This window comes from Callithrix jacchus, chromosome 21, assembly GCF_049354715.1.
Source record: "Callithrix jacchus isolate 240 chromosome 21, calJac240_pri, whole genome shotgun sequence".
NCBI classification, from domain to species: Eukaryota; Metazoa; Chordata; class Mammalia; order Primates; family Cebidae; genus Callithrix; species Callithrix jacchus.
Genome location: NC_133522.1, coordinates 49,756,933 through 49,776,598, shown reverse-complemented (window position 1 = coordinate 49,776,598; position 19,666 = coordinate 49,756,933). Strand labels below are relative to the sequence as shown.

The following is a 19,666-nucleotide window of genomic DNA, read 5'->3' as shown; positions in this document are numbered from 1 at the left end:
GGGGAAGGCATTATGAATCAAGTCCCGAATGCTGGCCGGTGCGGTGGTTTACCAGTAATCCCAGCACTTTGGGAGGCCGAGGCGGGTGGATCACCCGCGGTCAGGAGTTCGACACCCGCCTGGCCAACCTAGTGAAACCCCATCTCTACTAAAAAGGCAAAAATTAAATCATGCCTGTAGTCCCAGCTACTCGCAGGCTAAGGCAGAATGACTTGAACCTGGGAGGCAGAGGCTGCAGTGAGCTGAGATCGCACCACTGCACTCCAGCATAGGTGACGGAGCCAGACTCTGTCTCAAAAAAATAAAGTCCTGAATGCTTCCTTCCCAAAAGGCAAATAATCTATGCCCAAGAGTCAGGAGCAAGGACTAGGGAGAGAAAACAAGAAAATCTTCATATTACACACTGTTGTCACGCCAGGTCGCAGCAAAAGATCCAGGGCAAAACACTTTCTTCTTAAAATGTATATTTTCAGAATTACAGTGCTTACATTTTAAACAGTCTTAATACAATGGTTTTAATCTAACAATATATTACATAATATGAAAAATGACTTTTCATAGTAAACCATGAAAATGTAATTAATACCTGCAGTGTCAAAGTCACCAACTTGTCACCTTTTCCAGTCACAGAATCCCAACACACTGGATTAATGATGGCTGTGCGTCTTACAGCCTGATATATAGGATAAATAAATGCAGAGAAAGGGGCATTTTCATGAAAAATAAAATTAAAAACCCAGGTAGGATTTATTTAAAAAAAAAAAAAAAGTTGAAAAGAAAATATTTAGATCAGTCCAGTCTGCCCTTTTATAAAAAGTAGTACAGCTTTTCCTTTTATATACACATTCGGAATGTTTGATTTAATCTTATTTTAAGCACTAAGGAAAAATTGAATAGAAGCCTGTGTGCATTTTCTCTGCTAATTCTGCATGCGACATCTAGCCTCTCCACTGAAAGTAATACAGAATCTGACCCTCCTAGGCTGCGCTGACAGCGGAACTGTTGTGGATAAAGTCGTTTTCAGATTAAATACAATTTGCACGTTAAAATCAGAAGTTATAATTTTTCCAGTCATAGGACATCCATGAAATTCACAAAAATTATAACTTTATTTTCCATTTGACAGTATTTACATGTTCCACAGATATTTGTAAAACGGCTTCAAATTCTTTGCTTTTTGAAACACACACATTGTATATCTGGCTTCACAATTATTTAACATCTCTTACACCTTTATCAACAAAACCAGCTTGTCTCAAACACATAGACCTTACTTTACATAAAACACAATAAAAATCCAATTACAGTTACTCTTTTAGTACTTTTCTGATGAGCATAAAGAAAAAAATGACAGTTTTGGGTGACATTCTTCTTTTGTCTTAGAGAGGCAAGAGCACTCATTAACACAGTTTGCAAAAGATCTTTTGGGTAATCAAGGGGAAAAAACTGTGATAAAATTGATTTCATTCTGTTTTCTGGCAAGAAGACAGCGCCATAAACATTTTGAATTTCCCCTTCGCTTTCTTCTTCTAAATATAAACGTAATTGGAAAATTTCAACCTGGGAGTAGAACCAGTTACAAGAAAATCAAAGAGTAATAAATGAAACATTTAATCAGATCCCCTCTTCCAGAAGGTGAGAGAGAAAGCTACATTGTACACTGGGGAAGGCTCCCAGGCCAACCACGTGGATTACCTGGATAGGACAGAATCAAACCTCAGATCTCTTTATTCACAGGACTTGTAGAAATGCAGGGCAATCGTCAATTTTTACGATAAGCAACCTTATTTTAGAAACCCTAAACTATTGTTAGATTCTGAAGTTCTAATTTGCTAACTAGTTTAACCAAGTTTGTTAAACTGCACATGAGGAAGATAAATTTCTGGAAAGTTGAATTAAATACACAATTATTTATCTTCTTTACACGTCACCAATTTCTACAAAGGAAAAAGGCATAGGAGGAAAAAAAATCATACCACCTGTATTTACTGAATAAGCTAAGACGACACAGAGAATACTGGAAATGATGCTGTGCCTCGGTTCCCCAGCCTGTGCCTCCTTCCTCCCACGCCCCGCCCCTCCCGTGAGCGAGCGAGCACAATGCTGGGCAGGAACCGGGTGCTCCTCTCCACGACTTGCACATCCACAGGGATTCACACGAGGGCCACCTGCTGCTGGAACACACTCCATCTGCTTGCACTAATCCTGTCAAGTTCAATTCCAAGCACACTTGCCCAGTAAATTAACGGTACTCCGTTTCGTATGTACAAAAATACATCGCTTTGGAGAGCTGGAAAAGGTTTAATACATACAACACTTATTTACAAGCTGTGACTTTCACACCTGTAAAAACGAACACACTTATTTTTGTCCTTGATTTTTGGTGCAACTTATAAACATTATATCAGTTAGTCTGTACTTTTAAAAATAATAAATCAACCATATGTACAATTAAATTTACAACCAAAAGCAAATAATCCATTGGAACAGTGTGACTGAACTCAGTAGACCAGCAGAGGACATTCCAGGACTTGAGTCCTTCCCCACAACCGGACTGAAAACACACTGAGGACCTCTCTCATCCTCACTTACGATGGAACATCTTAATTTCTAAGACTTAAGGTGCAGAAGAAAAATAATGATTATACAGCTACAATTACATGTAAAGGCTTTAAAGGGGACAGAACAACATGTTACCCCACATATATAATAATTAAATTAAATACATATTTAATTCCCAGTGCATGTGATATTCCATCAACATCATGGGGGACCGGGGACCACAGGGCTCCAGAAACATTTATCCCTAAGAAGCCTCACCAGTGAGGCCCTCCTCACAGCTGGCGCTCAGCTTTCCTCAGTGCCTTTCATGTGGCTCCAGCTGATGGGCCTCCCGGTCCCCCAGCTCCGGCATCCCAAGGCACAGAAGGGGTTACGATCCCTCCCTCCCCCCACCCGCCTCCCCTAGAAGGGGTTACTGTAGAAAAGCACAACGAGAGGATCTGCGGTAAACAGTTGTTTTAACCCTTAGGAGACACAAATCCATCCCGCTCAGGAAACTGGGCAGCTGTGTGACCAGAAAGGCACACACGTGTCACTACGACTTCGAGGCCTGCTGAGTGTCTGCCTGAAAGACAAATGGCCTTCCACAAAGAGCCAGCAGGTAGAGGCTGCTCCTTGGAGACGGCGTGGGTGGAAGCTTTCACGAGCAGTGTGTGAGGTGGGGGAGGGAGGCCGGGGCTCTGAGCTAGCGGCGCGGGACACCAGCTAGGGGACCGGGTGAGAAAGGCAGGAAATCTGAGATCAGGGCGGCATGAAAACAACAACAGAACTCAGCTGGCCAGCTGCGCGATGACGCTCTCTGATGTCCCCATGGCCAGGCAGGCCCATGGAAGGTCTTACTGGAGCAGAACGGAGAGGAGTCCAGTCACAGTCCTGTAAAGTGCACTCCCAGCTGGGCCATGGCGTGTGTTCACCCCGGCGCTGTCATGTGACACTGACTTCCAGGACGTGGTCGTCTTGGCTGGGGATGACCAGGACTTGTGTACCCGAGCTGGAGTTGAAGACCTGGCCGGCTGGCAGCGCCTGCAGCCGAGGCATGGGCAGGCCTTTGTGCTCGCTGCTGCAGACCGAGTGCACGCTGCCCCTACTCTTGAGGCTGCTGCTGTCCGGCTGCTCGTCCCCGTGCTTGTCTACTGACAGGCTGTCATTTTCTATCCAGCTGTCTGCAAAACACACAGGAAGTCAGACCCAGTGCCGACACTCACCCGGGTACTGGCGAAGCCACACAGAGCCAGGCTGAACATGCAGGCTGCCACCCGAGGCTGCCCCTTTCCAGAGCACTCTGCACACAGAGGCTCGGCCTTCAGAGCAGGTGCCTGAGACTTCTAACGGCAAACGAGGCTTCTGGTACCTGTTTCTGCTGGCACTGAAAACATGCCACTAGTTCTCAAACCTGCTTTGTCACAAGTTTATCACCTCTCGCACAAAGTGATCACCTGCTCAAACACCGAATGTATACTTTTTCTTAAAAAGCCCTTACCAGCGTCCAGTTGGGAGGAGTGCGCAGAATGATGGGGGAGGTACTTGAACAGCCTGACGTCGGGCAGAGGGAGATACCCCGCGAAGAGTGGCATCACTTCCATGTGGACCCTGTGAGTGGCCTGAGCAGCCACTGGCATGGAGATGACACCACAGCTTTTCCCACACACTGCCCAGTTGCTACTGTTGTCAACAACTGAAACGAGAGGAAGCGTTGTGTCACCAGGGACAGGCCTTCAGTACTGAGGCGAGAGTCACGGCCATGGTGACCCAATCCTCTAAAACACCGGGACACCGAGCTAACGCCTTGCAGCTGCACCTGAAGATAAAGCCACGCACGTTAATGACGACAACACCTATTTCACTAAATCCAACATGCAGTTAGTTCTAGATTAGAATCGATGATGCTGGACGTGTATGGAAAACTGCTTTTTCCTGTGAGGTTCATAAGTGAATAAACAAATAACGATTAATTTTGATTTGACACCCCCTGACATTTGTGTGCAGTGCTTCCCAAGTGAGTTCCACCTGGGAAGTAGCAGTCTCCAAGCCCACTAGGTCTGAAGCCAACTCTGCCGCTCAGAAGCGCCTCCAAGGCCTCCAGGCTCAATGGCTTGTGTACAGTGGTGAGAATACCACCGGCCTCACAGAGTTGCTTTTATAGGATGGAAAGAGAGTACATGAGAGGGAACTATGAAAAGTTCATGCAAAACTGGATTTCAGAGACGAAAACTGAAAATAAAAGCTTTATTTCTCAACATAAGCTCCATTAAGGTCAAGACATGTTTGTAAGCAATGGTGCCGGCCATTTAGTCCATCCTTAAAGAACTGGGAGCCCTGAGAATTTAGCCACGTCAGTGCGGTCTTTCTCTACATTATTAGCAGAAGAAAAGTGGGTGTCTTTCAAAGACTTTTTAAGAAAACAAAAAGAAGGAAAACAAAACTTTGCTTTGTTTAAGGAAACAAGAAGCCAGAAGGAGCAGCGCCAGGTCCACAAGGTGGATGCCTCGTGATTTCCCAGCAGGCCCCCACAGAGCCGCCCTTGTGTGGGCAGGAGTGGGCTGGAGCTTTGCTGTGGTGGAGGAGGACTCTGATGAAGCTTCCCCAAAGGCTTTTCTACCAAACCTCTTGCTGTCTCCCTCAGAACACTCTCATAGCAAGCAGGAGCTGTTGTTTTGGCCCTCCAGAAAGTTAACAAGCAAATGCCTCCAGTGCTGTGGCCTCTGCTCTTGACCAGTCTGCTTGTGCTTTGGTGGGGCTGCCCCACCTGTGTCTGCTTTTCCTTGAGGATGGTGCTGGGAAGGCCACACTGCATCTCCTGTTACAGTTCTTTCCGTAAAGGCTTCAGGATCTTGATCCCATGTGTCTGAAGTTTCCATGGAGCTCTGGTCTGCAGTGGACAGGGGTGCGAGGGTTCTGGCACCCACCAAGTGGAACCTCTGCTCACCTTCCAGTCCTCATTGCGTAAGCTGGGCCGACGTCTGTGGTGCTGGCTGTGGTTTCTGCTGTTCGTCACCAGTCCTCCCTGATTAGGCATGAGCAAGGTGACTGTATTTTCCTTGAAAATGGATGCGGTTGGACCGCTGGCTCTGGCTTTCATCTTCAGCATCATCTCATCCCTTCTTAAAACAAGATATCCATTTGCAAACTACTAATTCTTTGGGGCTCTGTCCAAAGAAATTCATAAACTTTTCGTAAAGCATCAGTGATTTCACTATTCTTCCACCCAAGCTTCACCATAAATTTGATGTTGGTTCTTTTTCTTTTTTCTTCTTTTGAGGCAGAGTCTCGCTCTGTTGCCCAGGCTGGAGTGCAATGGTATGATCTCAGCTCACTGCAACCTCTGCCTCCTGGGTTCTGGTAATTCTCCTGCCTCAGCCTCCCAAGTAGCTACAGGTGCCCGCCACCATGCCTGGCTATTTTAAACCTGAGATCTTACCAGTCAGCTTTATCTTCAGGATAGTACTGGAAGGTTCGCCATGCCCGGCTAATTTTAAAACTGCTGTCTTACTCTTCTTAGTGCCTCGAACTAGATCCTGCTTAGCGAGTAAGAGCTTATTTTGTTGCAAAAAGTGTTGAAATCCATGCACAGTTTTTTCATAATGTATCTTCCATGAATTTTTTGAAGACCCCTTGTATGTAAAGAACTTAGTACCATTCCTGGGACATGGCAGTGTCTTAATATATGGCAGGGGTTATTATTAACATTAATTATTAAAACACAACCTTCATTTAATTCAATGCAATTCAATCACCTAAGTGATCATTCACTGGGACCAGTCTCGGAGATATGAAAGTAAGCAAGACGGTGATCCAGTAGTATGGCAAAGAGGTCACAGCTTCCCATCATGAGGATACTGATGGAGGCCCAGGGAGTGAGTGACCAAAAGGCCAGGAGAAGCAGAGAAGGGCTCAGGGAGGTAGACATCCTGTGGGTCGGGATGGGGGACCTCTGAGGACAGGGGTTACTGCAGGACACGCAGAGGCCCAGCAGTGTCAGGAGGAAGACAATGGAGTGACGGTTCTCAGAGTGGCTCTCGGGGCACCCGCAAGCTCAAAGCTTTCACACTGCTGCACAGCCTTGCTGGGGCAACTACAGTGGCATGAAATGAGGAGCCAGACTGTGCAGTCATGTCACTCATGTTCTTCACTCCCAGGAACTCACAGCAAAAACAAAACAAAAATGCCATGCTTCATGACACAATTAAAATTGCTAATTTTATTCAATTCAGCTCCTGAGCACACATTTTTCCAACTGACAAATGTTTACAGACTCTTAAGAAGTTGCAAAAATAGTAGAGAGGTCACACACCTTCATCACCAGCTTCACCCAACTGTGCCATCTCACATAACGCAGGAAGCTGACACTGGTACCACACAGTGAACCAGGCCGCGGGGCTCGCTGGGTTTCAGCGCAGACTGAACCAGGCCGCGGGGCTCGCTGGGTTCCAGCAGCTTTTACAGGCACTCTAACTCTGTGGCATCTGTCACGTGATCTGGCCCAGAATTCTCATTACCACAGAGGATGGTCTCCTGCAGCCTCCCGCTGGCCCATGCACCACTTCTCCTTCTGAGCCTGGCGTTTTGGGGACGTCATTTAGAAAGGAAATCACACAGTACCCCACTTTATAGGACTGGTGTTTTCCCTTGAGATCCAACCACGGCACTGCACGTGTCAACAGCCTCTTGTTTGGCTGCTGAGGAGGAATCAGATATGCCAGTTTGTTTACCTGCTCTCCAGCTGAAGGACATTGAGTCATTTCCATGCTTGAGCACTTGTGTTCTTGACGTTCTCCACGTCTCTGCTGCAGAATGACAGCGGGCTCAGGAAAGCGCATGGGCCCTACTCCATGCTGTGAGCTCCAGTAGCTGCTGTTTTCCCAGGACGCCTTTTTCACTTGAAAGAGTGCTGGGGAAACTAGTCATTCAGGGTTGGCTATTTGGTAGACATTTGCTTCAAAATGAATGATGTCAGCTTGTCACTTCAAAGAAAACAACATGAGTATTTGCCGCCAATGATGCCATCTGAGACTTTAAGCAGAAGTCAGAATTTTGAAAAACCTGCACTTGCCACTATGAGCCTGACAGAGTCCTGATGCGCTCAGACCTCCCTGAGAGATCACAAATGCAGATTTTTAAAAATACTGTCCAAAAAAAGGTGACCACATTTGGAAGATCTGCACAGTTCGGGAAACCATGTTTCCCAAATGACCAATGGCATGGTGTAACGCTATGATGCTGGGTAAAAGGTCCGCTCGAGATGCAAGACAGGGATGGGGGCAGTGGCGCACGCCTGTGATCCCAACGCTCTGGGAGGCCAAGGCAGGAGGGTCGCTTGAGCCCAGGAATTCGGGAATACCTACCTTCATACATAAGCTTTGTCGTAACATGCTCATCAGATTCAGTCAGTGCTTCATCCTTATCCACCTCCAAGAGGTCCGACAGCCTCGTGATCAACACCTCCAGGGAGCAGAGGGAGCCTGTTCTGCAGTACTCCATTCCCGAAGGGGGAGAGATCTCGGCCTTCACATTGTATAATGTCTGGGCAGGAAAGGGAGAGAAAAGAAAGGAAATGTGCCTAAGTGCTCTTAAAAACTGCAACTAGAGGCAAGGGCGGAGCTGCCCGCAGACCCTGGAGAGCTGAGGAAAGACGCCCATCCACTCAGCTGACCTTGGAGCAACTGTGGCCACTCGCTCTCAGTAATTCCCACCAGAGAGCTATGCAATATTTTCCCAAGTCCCACACTCTGAACCTTAACATCCTTCTTTAAATTACAAGTATTTTCAAGCAGGAAGAAAGGACATCACAACGACCCTCCAGCCACCTATCACCCAGATCCCAAGATCTCAGCACGTTGCTGCCTTGGTGTCATCTATCAATCCACATACATTTCTGTAATTGCCTGAAGTATTTTAAAGCAAATTTGAGGCCAGGCACGGTGGCTCACGCCTGTAATCCCAGCATTTTGGGAGGCTGAGGTGGGCAGATCACTTCAGATCAGGAGTTTGAGACCAGCCTGGCCGACATGGTGAAACCCCATCTCTACTAAAAATACAAAAATTAGCCAGGCATGGTAGTGGATGCCTGTAATCTTAGCTACTTGGGAGGCTGAAGCAGGAGACTCGCTTGAACCCAGGAGGTGACGGTTGCAGTGAGCTGAGATCATGCTACTGCATTCCACCCTGGGTGACAGAGGGAGACTCTGTCTTGAAAAATAAGAATAAAAAATAGAGCGAATTTCAGACAACCTGTTATGTTGCCCCATCTACTTCAGTTTGCATTACTGAAGGACTTTTTCTTACCAAACACAATGTCATTATCACAACTAGCAAAATCAACAGGAAGTCCTTGGTATCACCCAACTCAGTCCATAATTTAATTTCTCCACATTTCCTTTCCATAATCAATCTATTTTCAGGCTATTCAAACATGCTTAGCGTTCTACCACCACACACGACAAACGATCAAAACCCATCTGCTACTGCAAGGACGAGAAAGGGCTCGCCCACTACAAACTGGCAGTTCCACTTCTAAAGGGAAGCAGAGCGAGAGAGAGAGAGAGAGAGAGCGAGAGCGAGCGAGAGAGAGACAACTTAAAAGTGTTCTGTTGGTATTGTAAAATGTTCAAAGAAGAGGTTTCGGTGTCCGTCTGGAGTCTGAGGCCATGTGCTGGGAGTTCGCAGCCTAAGCAGCAATTCCAAGAGCGGCCTTTCTCGGTAATCTACAAATCCCCAATTACCTCTGTTCAGACATGGGACAAACTCCCAGCAGTTTCTACAAGGGCCATGCTGGGACTTCCTGGGGCTCTCAAGCCACAGGGCAGAAAGGATCCCAAATACACAGATGTAAAAGTGCCAGTCGTGTGCCCAGGTGCCCGCAGGTCCTGGGAATGAAGCAGTGGGCCGCTGTGCTAGAGGCCCGCTGAAACGCCTCCCGTTCCTGAGACGCTTCTGGCTGGAGCATAGTCTGAATATTTCTGTGCTACAGAGAGAATGCAGATTTGCCTCAGGGCTAGAAGGACACCCAGAGCTGCAGGAGGAAGAGGGGTGTACCTGAAAAATGCTCCCAGCTGCGCCTGGGAAGGAGCCTCGCTGGGGGCGGGAGGGAGGGGAGCACGGCCCAGGGCAAGCAGCAGGGCCTCCCCTGGCAGCCCCTGGAGCTCAGGCACAATGACCAGAGTCACGGAGCCTCTTCAGAGAGAAACGTGAGCACTGATGGACAGCTTGTCTCTGACAAAAGGGCCAGGGCCACCGTGAAGGGAGGAAAGCGTCTTTATGGCAAATGGGATAGGGACAGCTGATGGGTCACTTAAACAAATTTGGACCCTAACTCTCACCATACACAAAAACTAAGTGAAAGTAGATCACAGACCTAAATGTAAGTGCTGAAATTACCAACATCTTGGAAGAAAAGACAGGAGAAAAATCTTTTTGACCAAATGAGATGATTTTCTAAGTCCAAAACAAAAAATTCAAGTAATAAAAGAGAGAGCTAAATTGGATTTCATCAAAATTTAAAACTTTAGTGCTTCAAAGGACAACAAATGGAAGAAAATATTTGCAAATCATATATAAGGCCTGGTACCTGGGATATATAAAGAACTTACAACTCAAAAATAAATAACCCTATTTAAACTTGGAGAAAGGATCTGAACAGACATCCTTCCAAAGAGGGCAGAAAACTGGGCCCCATGCCCACAGGAAGAAGCACAACATTACCAGCTACTGGAGCAATGTCCACCAACTGGGACAGCCACAAGCAAAAAGACAGTGGGACAAGTGCTGGCTGGAACCCACTTTGTTGCTGGTGGGAATGTGGAGCGTTCTGGAAAAAGTCTGGGAGTTTTTTAAAAAGCTAACCATAGAGTTACCACAACTCAGAATTCCATCAGGCATTTACTGGGAGAATTGAATAGATATGGCCACAGAAAAACTTGTACTTTGGCCGGGCACCATGGCTTACGCCTGTAATCCCAGCACTTTGGGAGGCCCAGGTGGGTGGATCACTTGAGCCCACTAGTTCGAGACCAGCCTAGGCAACATGGCAAAACCCCATCCCTACAAAAAATAAAAAAAATTAGCCAGGTGTGGTGACGTGTGCCTGTGATCCTAGCTACTCAGCAGGCTGAGGTGGGAAGATCATAAGCCCAGAAGGTTGAGGCTGCAGTGGGCTCTAATTGTGCCACTGTACTCCAGCCTGGGTGTCAGAGTGAGACCCTGTCTCATAAATAAATAATTTATTTATATATAAATTATTATGCCAATATTAGATTAAATTATTTAATAAAGTTATAATCTTACTAATTCATTTAAATTTATTAAATAAGAGTTATAAAACATGAAGGTCAAAACAATTTGTCTTGGTTGGAAGAAGATGCTAATTAAAGAAAAAATGAATAATGCTAATTATTCATTATTCATTAATGAATGCTAATTAAAAATGCTAATTAAAGATAAACACTTCAAATAAACATTGACAATTTCAAACAGTAAAGAGAAGAAAAGGAAGTATCACATATTGCACAACATTAAGTGGAAGAATCTCACCGACACACACACACACCCGTGTCTACGCAGAAGTATCACATATTGCACATTAAGCAGAAGAATCTCACCGACAGACACACACCTGTGTCTACTCAGCGAGCTCCGTGCCCCCCCCATCCTTCCACACTCAGACTGCCTTCTACAAATGATGCAGTTCTAAGGAAACCTTCACAATGTTCAGATAGCAGGTTTTCATACGTTTTCAGTTTTTCTTTTAAAATCTAGAGGTGTGCCTTAGAAAGCAAGGCCCCTGCAGTTGAAATGACTCCCAGAAATATTTCCAGGAAGTTACTCAGTCAACAAAAGGGAAAAAGACAGTAGAGAAAAGGAGTCTGTGAGCTTTCCAATGACAAACACTCCTCTTAGAGATGCTCCAGGAGTGTGGGCAGCTCAGCCGTGTCACTTGAGAAGGGCCCGGGGTTCTACAATAAAGACGGTCAATGATTCAACTACCCCAAGAATCAACTGCTGTTCTCGAGCTGCTCCTTCATTACACTGAAAGAAGCTGTCTGCTCAGTGCTTCCGACGACAGAGAACATGATGCCATCTTTCACCTTCCTGCCCCACCTTCCCAAAATAATACATCACGTACGAAAAAATTTTCCACTTGAAATTCGTAAGTATACGGCTTTAAGGAGATAGACAGCTGTTCCTCAGAAGCTGGGGAGAATCCAACAGAGAAGCGGCAATGCAGAGACGGAGGAGGCTCTTCTGTCCACTTCAGTTCCCAGACAAAGAACAGCGACTGCTTGCTGTGGATGTGCTGCAAAGAGAGCCGCTGTCACTGCTGACGCAGTACCGGAAACCTCAAAGACGAAAACAGACACTGCAGCGAAACACACGTCATGCGAAGGGTGCTGAGCAGAGACAAGACGAGCAGGCCCCTGCCTCGCAGCACTCCTGTGCATGCTGCTCTAGGCCCTGCAGCACCTGCCCCTGCCCTGACTCCCTCTGCCTGGCCTTGTCCCACCAGAAGATTATACAAAATTGGTATGTTTAATTTTTTATGATTCCGTAAGTCTAATATTATATGAGATCATCAAACAGTAGCTTAATTCTTTTTCCTTTTTGAGATGGAGTCTCACTCTGTCCCAGGCTAGAGTGCAGTGGTGCGATCTCAGCACACTGTAATCTCTGCCTCCTGGGTTCAACCGATTCTCCTGTCTCAGCCTCCTAAGCAGCTGGGATTATGAGCACACGCCGCCATGCCCTGCTAATTTTTTTTATTTTAGTGGAGATGGGGTTTCACCGTGTTGCCCAGGCTGGTCTTGAACTCCTAACCTCAGGCAATCCACCTGCCTCAGCCTCCCTAAGTGCTAGGATTACAGGCATGAGGCCCCACACCTGGCCAATTGTTTTTTCCTTTTTCTGAGAGCGAGACTCTCACTCTGTCACCCAGGCTGGAGTGCAGGGGCACAATCGCAGCTCATTGCAGCCCGACCTCCCAGGTTCAAGAGATTCTCTCACCTCAGCTTCCCCGGTAGCTGGGACTACAGGCTCACACTACCATGCCTGGCTAATTTTTCTTTTTGTAGAGTTGAGGTTTTGCTATGTTGCCCAGGCTGGTCTCAAACTCCTGAGCTCAAGTGATCCACTTACCTGGGCCTCCCAAAGTGTTAGCATCACAGGTGTGAGCCACCATGGCCAGCCAAAGGATGTTAATTAGTATATAATATAACCCATGCAGCTCCAAAACAGGGGAATACATCATCAATCAATTAAAAAGTACATCTTGGCTGGAGGCACCTGTAATCCAAACACTTTAGGAGGCCGAGGCAGGTGGATCACCTGAAATCAGGAGTTTGAGACCAACCTGACCAACATGGCAAAACCCTGTCTCTACTAAAAATACAAAAATTAGCTGGGCATGGTGGCGCCTGTCTATAACCCCAGCTACTCGGGAGGCTGTGGCAGGACAATCGCTTGAGCCTGGGCAGCAGAGGTTGCAGTGAGGCAAGATTGCGCCACTGCACTCCAGCCTGGGCAACAAGAGCGAAACTCCATCTCAAAAAAGGATAAATAAAAATTTTTTAAAATAAAATAAAAAGTAAATCTTTACATCCAGCCAATTATTTTATATTTAAATTAATTTAGGAACCAGCACAACCGAATGTATGGACTGAACACCACTATTACATGTAAAGTCCACATCTACAAGCACAGTGACACGCTCCAGTAATATCTAAAAGACCTAAAGGACTGGTGGGGAGAAAATCCTTTGAAAATGATAAAGATTCAGACACCCATTAAGAAAGCCTCTGATCTCTAAACACGCAGCATTTACTGCCTCAAAGCACATGTGAAAAGTAAACAGAAAAAGCGAGGTCAAGCTTCAGCCAGGCCGCAAGGCACGAGCATGGCTCTTTCACAAAGGCAGCATCGCTCTGGCACAGGCAGGCGTCGGGTTCCGGGCAGAGTGGTGAAGTGCCCGTGCAACCAACAGTACCTTCAAACAGAAGCCTGGAGCTGCACACGCATCTACGCGTAGAGTGGGGCCAGTTTCGGATCTAATTCTTTTAAGAAGAATTCACCCACCCAGCCGCCCACTCACTCCGCAGGTGAAAAAGGACCCGCTCACGGCAAGCCCTGACCCCGCCTGAGAACAGCTGGAGCTGCACAGGAGCCTCCACTCGTCAGCAGGGCAGCCATTCGACTACAAGGCTGGATCCCAGCACACACCGTTGTTTCCGTACCCTCCGGTTCTCGGCTGAGAAGCTTACGCGCAGGTCTGCCATGTTTACCTGCTGGGACTGCGTGTTCAGGGGCACTAGCTGTAGGTCGGTACTGTCGCCGGTATCTACCAGATAACTATCTGACAGCTGAAAGTCAAGTTCTGACAAATTCTCAACACAAACTTGAACATATTTCCTAAAGCAGAAAAATAAAAAGTATTATTTCGATATGTAAGAACTTTATTAAATACATCTCAGCTTTGTTAAGGAGACCCTCTCTGCCTGGGGAATCAAAAAAGCAACGAAGCCAAGTATGCTAAGTTGTTGCATATATTTCTCCTTCAGATTTCACATGGAAAAGTATCAGAAAAAAATCAACCTTACTGGCCGGGTGTGGCAGCTCACACTCGTAATCCCAGCACTTTGGGAGGATGAGGTGGGCAGATCATAAGGTCAAGAGACCAAGACCCTCCTGGCCAACATGGTGAAATGCCATCTCTACTAAAAATACAAAAATTAGCTGGATATGGTGGCACATGCCTGTAGTCCCAGCTACTGGGGAGGACGAGGCAGAAGAATTGCTTGAACCCAGGAGGCAGAGGTTGCAGTGAGCCAAGGTCATGCCACTGCACTCCAGCCTGGTGACAGAGTGAGACTCCATCTCAAAAAAATAAATAAAAAATAAATAACCTTTTTAAAGAGGTTATTTCTGTGAGGAAATGGAAGAACACCGTTTCTGACTAGCCTTTTATTAAGTGATATGGCTGTCACCCTCACTGGCCTGTGGGAAGCCAATGGGGAGAGAGCGGGGCCCTCATCATTAGAGGTGAACTCTCTCCATTGAGAGACAAAAGGCGGGGCTTAGCTGCATTTCCATCACATGTAAAGCCTTGAAAAGTAATTCCTTACTAAGGTTCTTTTAGAGATGACTGATATTTTTAACCATTAACCCTACGGTTCCCTTTGCTGTGATTTGAAGGGGATAAAAGCCGCTGGGGTACTAATCCACTGTAAACGTGATTCTGACACTTTTGTTTCCAAATTATCCAACATGATCAATGGATAAACTTGTGTGAGAGGCCAGTGATCAACGCTAGTGCCTCACTAAGGTGAGACACCTGGACACCGTGGGCCTCCCAGTGCAGTCAGTAGGAAGCACGCAGCCTCGCCTGCCTCAAAGCAGAATTGGAGTCTCCTCAAGCTTCTAGGCCAGCTGCTTCCCACTGACACTGGGCAGAGGACACTGGGCAATGTCTACGGACTTCTGTGCCTGCCACACCTGGGGGTGGGGCGTGCTACTGGCATCTCACGGAGAGCCTGGGTGCTGCTCAACACCCTACAGCGCACAGGCAGCCCCTACAACAGAGTCATCTGGCCCAAAATGTCACTAGCGCTGAGCTTAAAAGCTCCTGTCCTAGAAGTTGCAGGCAACTGACAAGCGACACAGGGACAGGAGAACTAGTGACACAATTCCAGCCGGATGAGGGAAGCAGGCCTCCAGAGCACATCTGGCCTGAGTGTGTCAACAAGTCGATGGCTTGAATATACGGGAAAGGATGAAAAGAGATCTAGTGGTCAGGTGGAGATTTTGGACCCACACACAAACCAATGGTCATTTTTCAGACAGCTGGGAGCATCTGAATATGAACTGGGCATCACAGGACACCAGGGAACTGTGAATTTAGGAGACGAACAACGGCCTTGTGGTCCCTTGCTCATCAGGGAGGCCAGCTTTGAACACGAGGAACCCCCACTTAGGAGAGTCCTGGGAAAGAAGCCAGGGCCCGCACGCCACGCTTCTGTTACCGTGTTCCTGAGGACAGCAGGGCGTGCGTGGTCCTGAAGGGTACGCTGAAGGTCAGTGCAATGACCGTGGAGTAGATGGACCACGGGCAGTCAATTGACACCTGAGGAGGAAGCACAAGGACACACTCAGACCACTCGCCCGATGGACAGCACAGCCACCACCTCTGCTGCCCAGACACACCTGCAATGCCTGCCCATGCCCTAGACATTTAATTATGGCTTTAACCACTTATTATCCAGGAAGCAAAACTTTACCCAACACACGCACAAACCAACAAGAAACAGGAAGCTGTATCAACAAGAGAAACGAACACAGAACTGACAAGACGTGCCCGCACCACTAGACTCATCTCCACAGTGGAAGAGCTCAGCTGTCCCCTGAGCAGCCGGTCCACCTGCTTTCCCATACACGCCGGGCTGAGCAGCCAGGCATGTTTCCATGCGCACAGGGTTTAGACAAAGTACCTTCAGTCATGTATTTCCAGATGACATTAGTCAATCAGTAATGACCCCAAATTTAATGAATTATCCAAGTATTTAATCCATGTGAGGCTGAATATGTAACTGAAAATCAAATCGATTTCGGGGCACAGTGAGGACAAAGCTGTAACAGCCCTTAAAGCCAGGAAGGAAGCAAGTCCCAAGCCTTATTTCTCACAGGGAGGAGGTGAAGACAGCAGCATGCATGCTGCCAGCGCCAGGAGGAGCAGGGTAACACAGCACACAGCACAGGCAGCGCCAGGGAAGACTGGAATGCTTGAGCACACAGCACGGGGGCCACCAGTTAGGGAAGAGCGGGATAGCATGCACACGGCACAGGCAGCACCAGGGAAGAGCAGATACTCGAGCACACGGCACAGGCAGAGCCAGGGAAGAGCAGATACTCGAGCACACGGCACAGGCAGCACCAGGGAAGAGGAGATACTCGAGCACACGGCACAGGCAGCACCAGGGAAGAGCAGATACTCGAGCACACGGCACAGGCAGAGCCAGGGAAGAGGAGATACTCGAGCACACGGCACAGGCAGAGCCAGGGAAGAGGAGATACTCGAGCACACGGCACAGGCAGCGCCAGGGAAGAGGAGATACTCGAGCACACGGCACAGGCAGAGCCAGGGAAGAGGAGATACTCGAGCACACGGCACAGGCAGAGCCAGGGAAGAGGAGATACTCGAGCACACGGCACAGGCAGAGCCAGGGAAGAGGAGATACTCGAGCACACGGCACAGGCAGAGCCAGGGAAGAGGAGATACTCGAGCACACGGCACAGGCAGAGCCAGGGAAGAGGAGATACTCGAGCACACGGCACAGGCAGAGCCAGGGAAGAGGAGATACTCGAGCACACGGCACAGGCAGAGCCAGGGAAGAGGATACTCGAGCACACGGCACAAGCAGAGCCAGGGAAGAGCAGACACTCGAGCACACGGCACAGGCAGAGCCAGGGAAGAGGAGATACTCGAGCACACGGCACAGGCAGAGCCAGGGAAGAGGATACTCGAGCACACGGCACAGGCAGAGCCAGGGAAGAGCAGACACTCGAGCACACGGCACAGGCAGCACCAGGGAAGAGCAGATACTCGAGCACACGGCACAGGCAGAGCCAGGGAAGAGGAGATACTCGAGCACACGGCACAGGCAGAGCCAGGGAAGAGCAGATACTCGAGCACACGGCACAGGCAGCACCAGGGAAGAGCAGATACTCGAGCACACGGCACAGGCAGAGCCAGGGAAGAGCAGATACTCGAGCACACGGCACAGGCAGCGCCGGGGAAGAGGAGATACTCGAGCACACGGCACAGGCAGCACCGGGGAAGAGGATACTCGAGCACACGGCACAGGCAGCGCCAGGGAAGAGGAGATACTCGAGCACACGGCACAGGCAGAGCCAGGGAAGAGGAGATACTCGAGCACACGGCACAGGCAGAGCCAGGGAAGAGCAGACACTCGAGCACACGGCACAGGCAGAGCCAGGGAAGAGGAGATACTCGAGCACACGGCACAGGCAGCACCAGGGAAGAGCAGATACTCGAGCACACGGCACAGGCAGCACCAGGGAAGAGCAGATACTCGAGCACACGGCACAGGCAGAGCCAGGGAAGAGCAGATACTCGAGCACACGGCACAGGCAGCACCAGGGAAGAGGATACTCGAGCACACGGCACAGGCAGCGCCAGGGAAGAGGAGATACTCGAGCACACGGCACAGGCAGAGCCAGGGAAGAGGAGATACTCGAGCACACGGCACAGGCAGAGCCAGGGAAGAGGAGATACTCGAGCACACGGCACAGGCAGCACCAGGGAAGAGCAGATACTCGAGCACACGGCACAGGCAGCGCCAGGGAAGAGGAGATACTCGAGCACACGGCACAGGCAGAGCCAGGGAAGAGGAGATACTCGAGCACACGGCACAGGCAGAGCCAGGGAAGAGGAGATACTCGAGCACACGGCACAGGCAGCGCCAGGGAAGAGCAGATACTCGAGCACACGGCACAGGCAGCGCCGGGGAAGAGCAGATACTCGAGCACACGGCACAGGCAGAGCCGGGGAAGAGGAGATACTCGAGCACACGGCACAGGCAGCACCAGGGAAGAGCAGATACTCGAGCACACGGCACAGGCAGAGCCAGGGAAGAGGAGATACTCGAGCACACGGCACAGGCAGCACCAGGGAAGAGGAGATACTCGAGCACACGGCACAGGCAGCGCCAGGGAAGAGGAGATACTCGAGCACACGGCACAGGCAGCGCCAGGGAAGAGCAGATACTCGAGCACACGGCACAGGCAGCGCCAGGGAAGAGCAGATACTCGAGCACACGGCACAGGCAGCACCAGGGAAGAGGATACTCGAGCACACGGCACAGGCAGCACCAGGGAAGAGGATACTCGAGCACACGGCACAGGCAGCACCAGGGAAGAGGATACTCGAGCACACGGCACAGGCAGCGCCAGGGAAGAGGAGATACTCGAGCACACGGCACAGGCAGAGCCGGGGAAGAGGAGATACTCGAGCACACGGCACAGGCAGAGCCAGGGAAGAGGAGATACTCGAGCACACGGCACAGGCAGAGCCAGGGAAGAGGATACTCGAGCACACGGCACAGGCAGAGCCAGGGAAGAGGAGATACTCGAGCACACGGCACAGGCAGAGCCAGGGAAGAGGATACTCGAGCACACGGCACAGGCAGCACCAGGGAAGAGGAGATACTCGAGCACACGGCACAGGCAGAGCCAGGGAAGAGGATACTCGAGCACACGGCACAGGCAGCGCCAGGGAAGAGGAGATACTCGAGCACACGGCACAGGCAGAGCCAGGGAAGAGGATACTCGAGCACACGGCACAGGCAGCGCCAGGGAAGAGGAGATACTCGAGCACACGGCACAGGCAGCGCCAGGGAAGAGGAGATACTCGAGCACACGGCACAGGCAGTGCCAGGGAAGAGCAGATACTCGAGCACGCAGCTCAGGTGCCACCCGTGCTGCATGGTCCTGCTAAGTTAAGCGCCACGTTCTTGAATGGTGAACGTCTGTGTGAGTTAAAGGAAAGAAACTTCCTCAGGTCTCTTCAAAAACTGAACATGAAAACATTCTTCTTCAGGTGTGGACTTGTCTGAGAACTTCATGCTCTGGAAGGATGGCATTCCTTGCCCTTTTCCCCACACTGCTTTTGGGCATATACTGCAACCCTTGGGCTATTTCACACAGCCCTCAGGACTGACTTCTGGGCTAGAATTCTGGGGTACACCCGGAATAACACGATGTAGTGACACATTCCATGAGCTGATTTCCTGTGGACCTGGGACCAAAACCACGTCCCTCTCAAGTAACTGTCAATTAGTACCAGCACCAAAGCCCACAGTGAGACAGCTCCGCCCCGGCTGAGCCCATGGTGCCTCAGTGGACAGACACCGACACACACGACACAGAACTCCTCTGGCCTCGTCACTGGTCAAATGGATGATGCCCCACAGCTAACACCCCTCATGCCTAGGCCAGGCCGAACCTCTTAAACTCCCTGGGCCCTGGAGCCGAGAGGGAAAGGTAGAGCCGGCGTGTCTCTGTCCTTACGAAATGCACCCGTTATCTAAGAGGGGGGATTCACAGA

The 19,666-nt window shown here is 49.3% G+C and overlaps 2 protein-coding genes and 1 long non-coding RNA gene across 10 annotated transcripts in view; 1 reads left to right on the top strand and 2 right to left on the bottom strand.

Annotated features, from left to right (window-relative positions):
- The window catches only part of LOC144580679 (uncharacterized), a 218,943-nt gene that overhangs the window by 94,965 nt on the left and 104,312 nt on the right, over nt 1-19,666 (top strand). The window lies entirely within an intron of this gene.
- TRAPPC10 (trafficking protein particle complex subunit 10) overlaps nt 448-19,666 on the bottom strand; it is a 94,843-nt gene continuing 75,624 nt past the window's right edge. For 4 of the 8 annotated variants that reach the window (XM_078358710.1, XM_035283223.3, XM_078358711.1 and 1 more), the window contains 6 exons: nt 15,567-15,667; nt 13,830-13,956; nt 11,681-11,851; nt 7,905-8,082; nt 4,043-4,237; nt 448-3,725 (listed from right to left, as the gene is read on the bottom strand). In XM_078358710.1, the coding sequence (XP_078214836.1) occupies nt 3,487-3,725; nt 4,043-4,237; nt 7,905-8,082; nt 11,681-11,851; nt 13,830-13,956; nt 15,567-15,667 (1,011 nt within the window). In that variant the 3' untranslated portion in view covers nt 448-3,486. Of the gene's footprint in view, nt 3,726-4,042; nt 4,238-7,904; nt 8,083-11,680; nt 11,852-13,781; nt 13,957-15,566; nt 15,668-19,666 lie in introns of all 8 variants that reach the window. The other 4 variants (XM_078358709.1, XM_078358707.1, XM_078358708.1 and 1 more) reach the window with 2 other exon arrangements.
- On the bottom strand, nt 15,924-19,192 carry LOC144580678 (uncharacterized). Its single transcript, XM_078358713.1, has one exon. It carries the CDS (start codon nt 19,044-19,046, stop codon nt 16,221-16,223), a length of 2,826 nt encoding a protein of 941 aa, XP_078214839.1. The 5' UTR covers nt 19,047-19,192; the 3' UTR covers nt 15,924-16,220.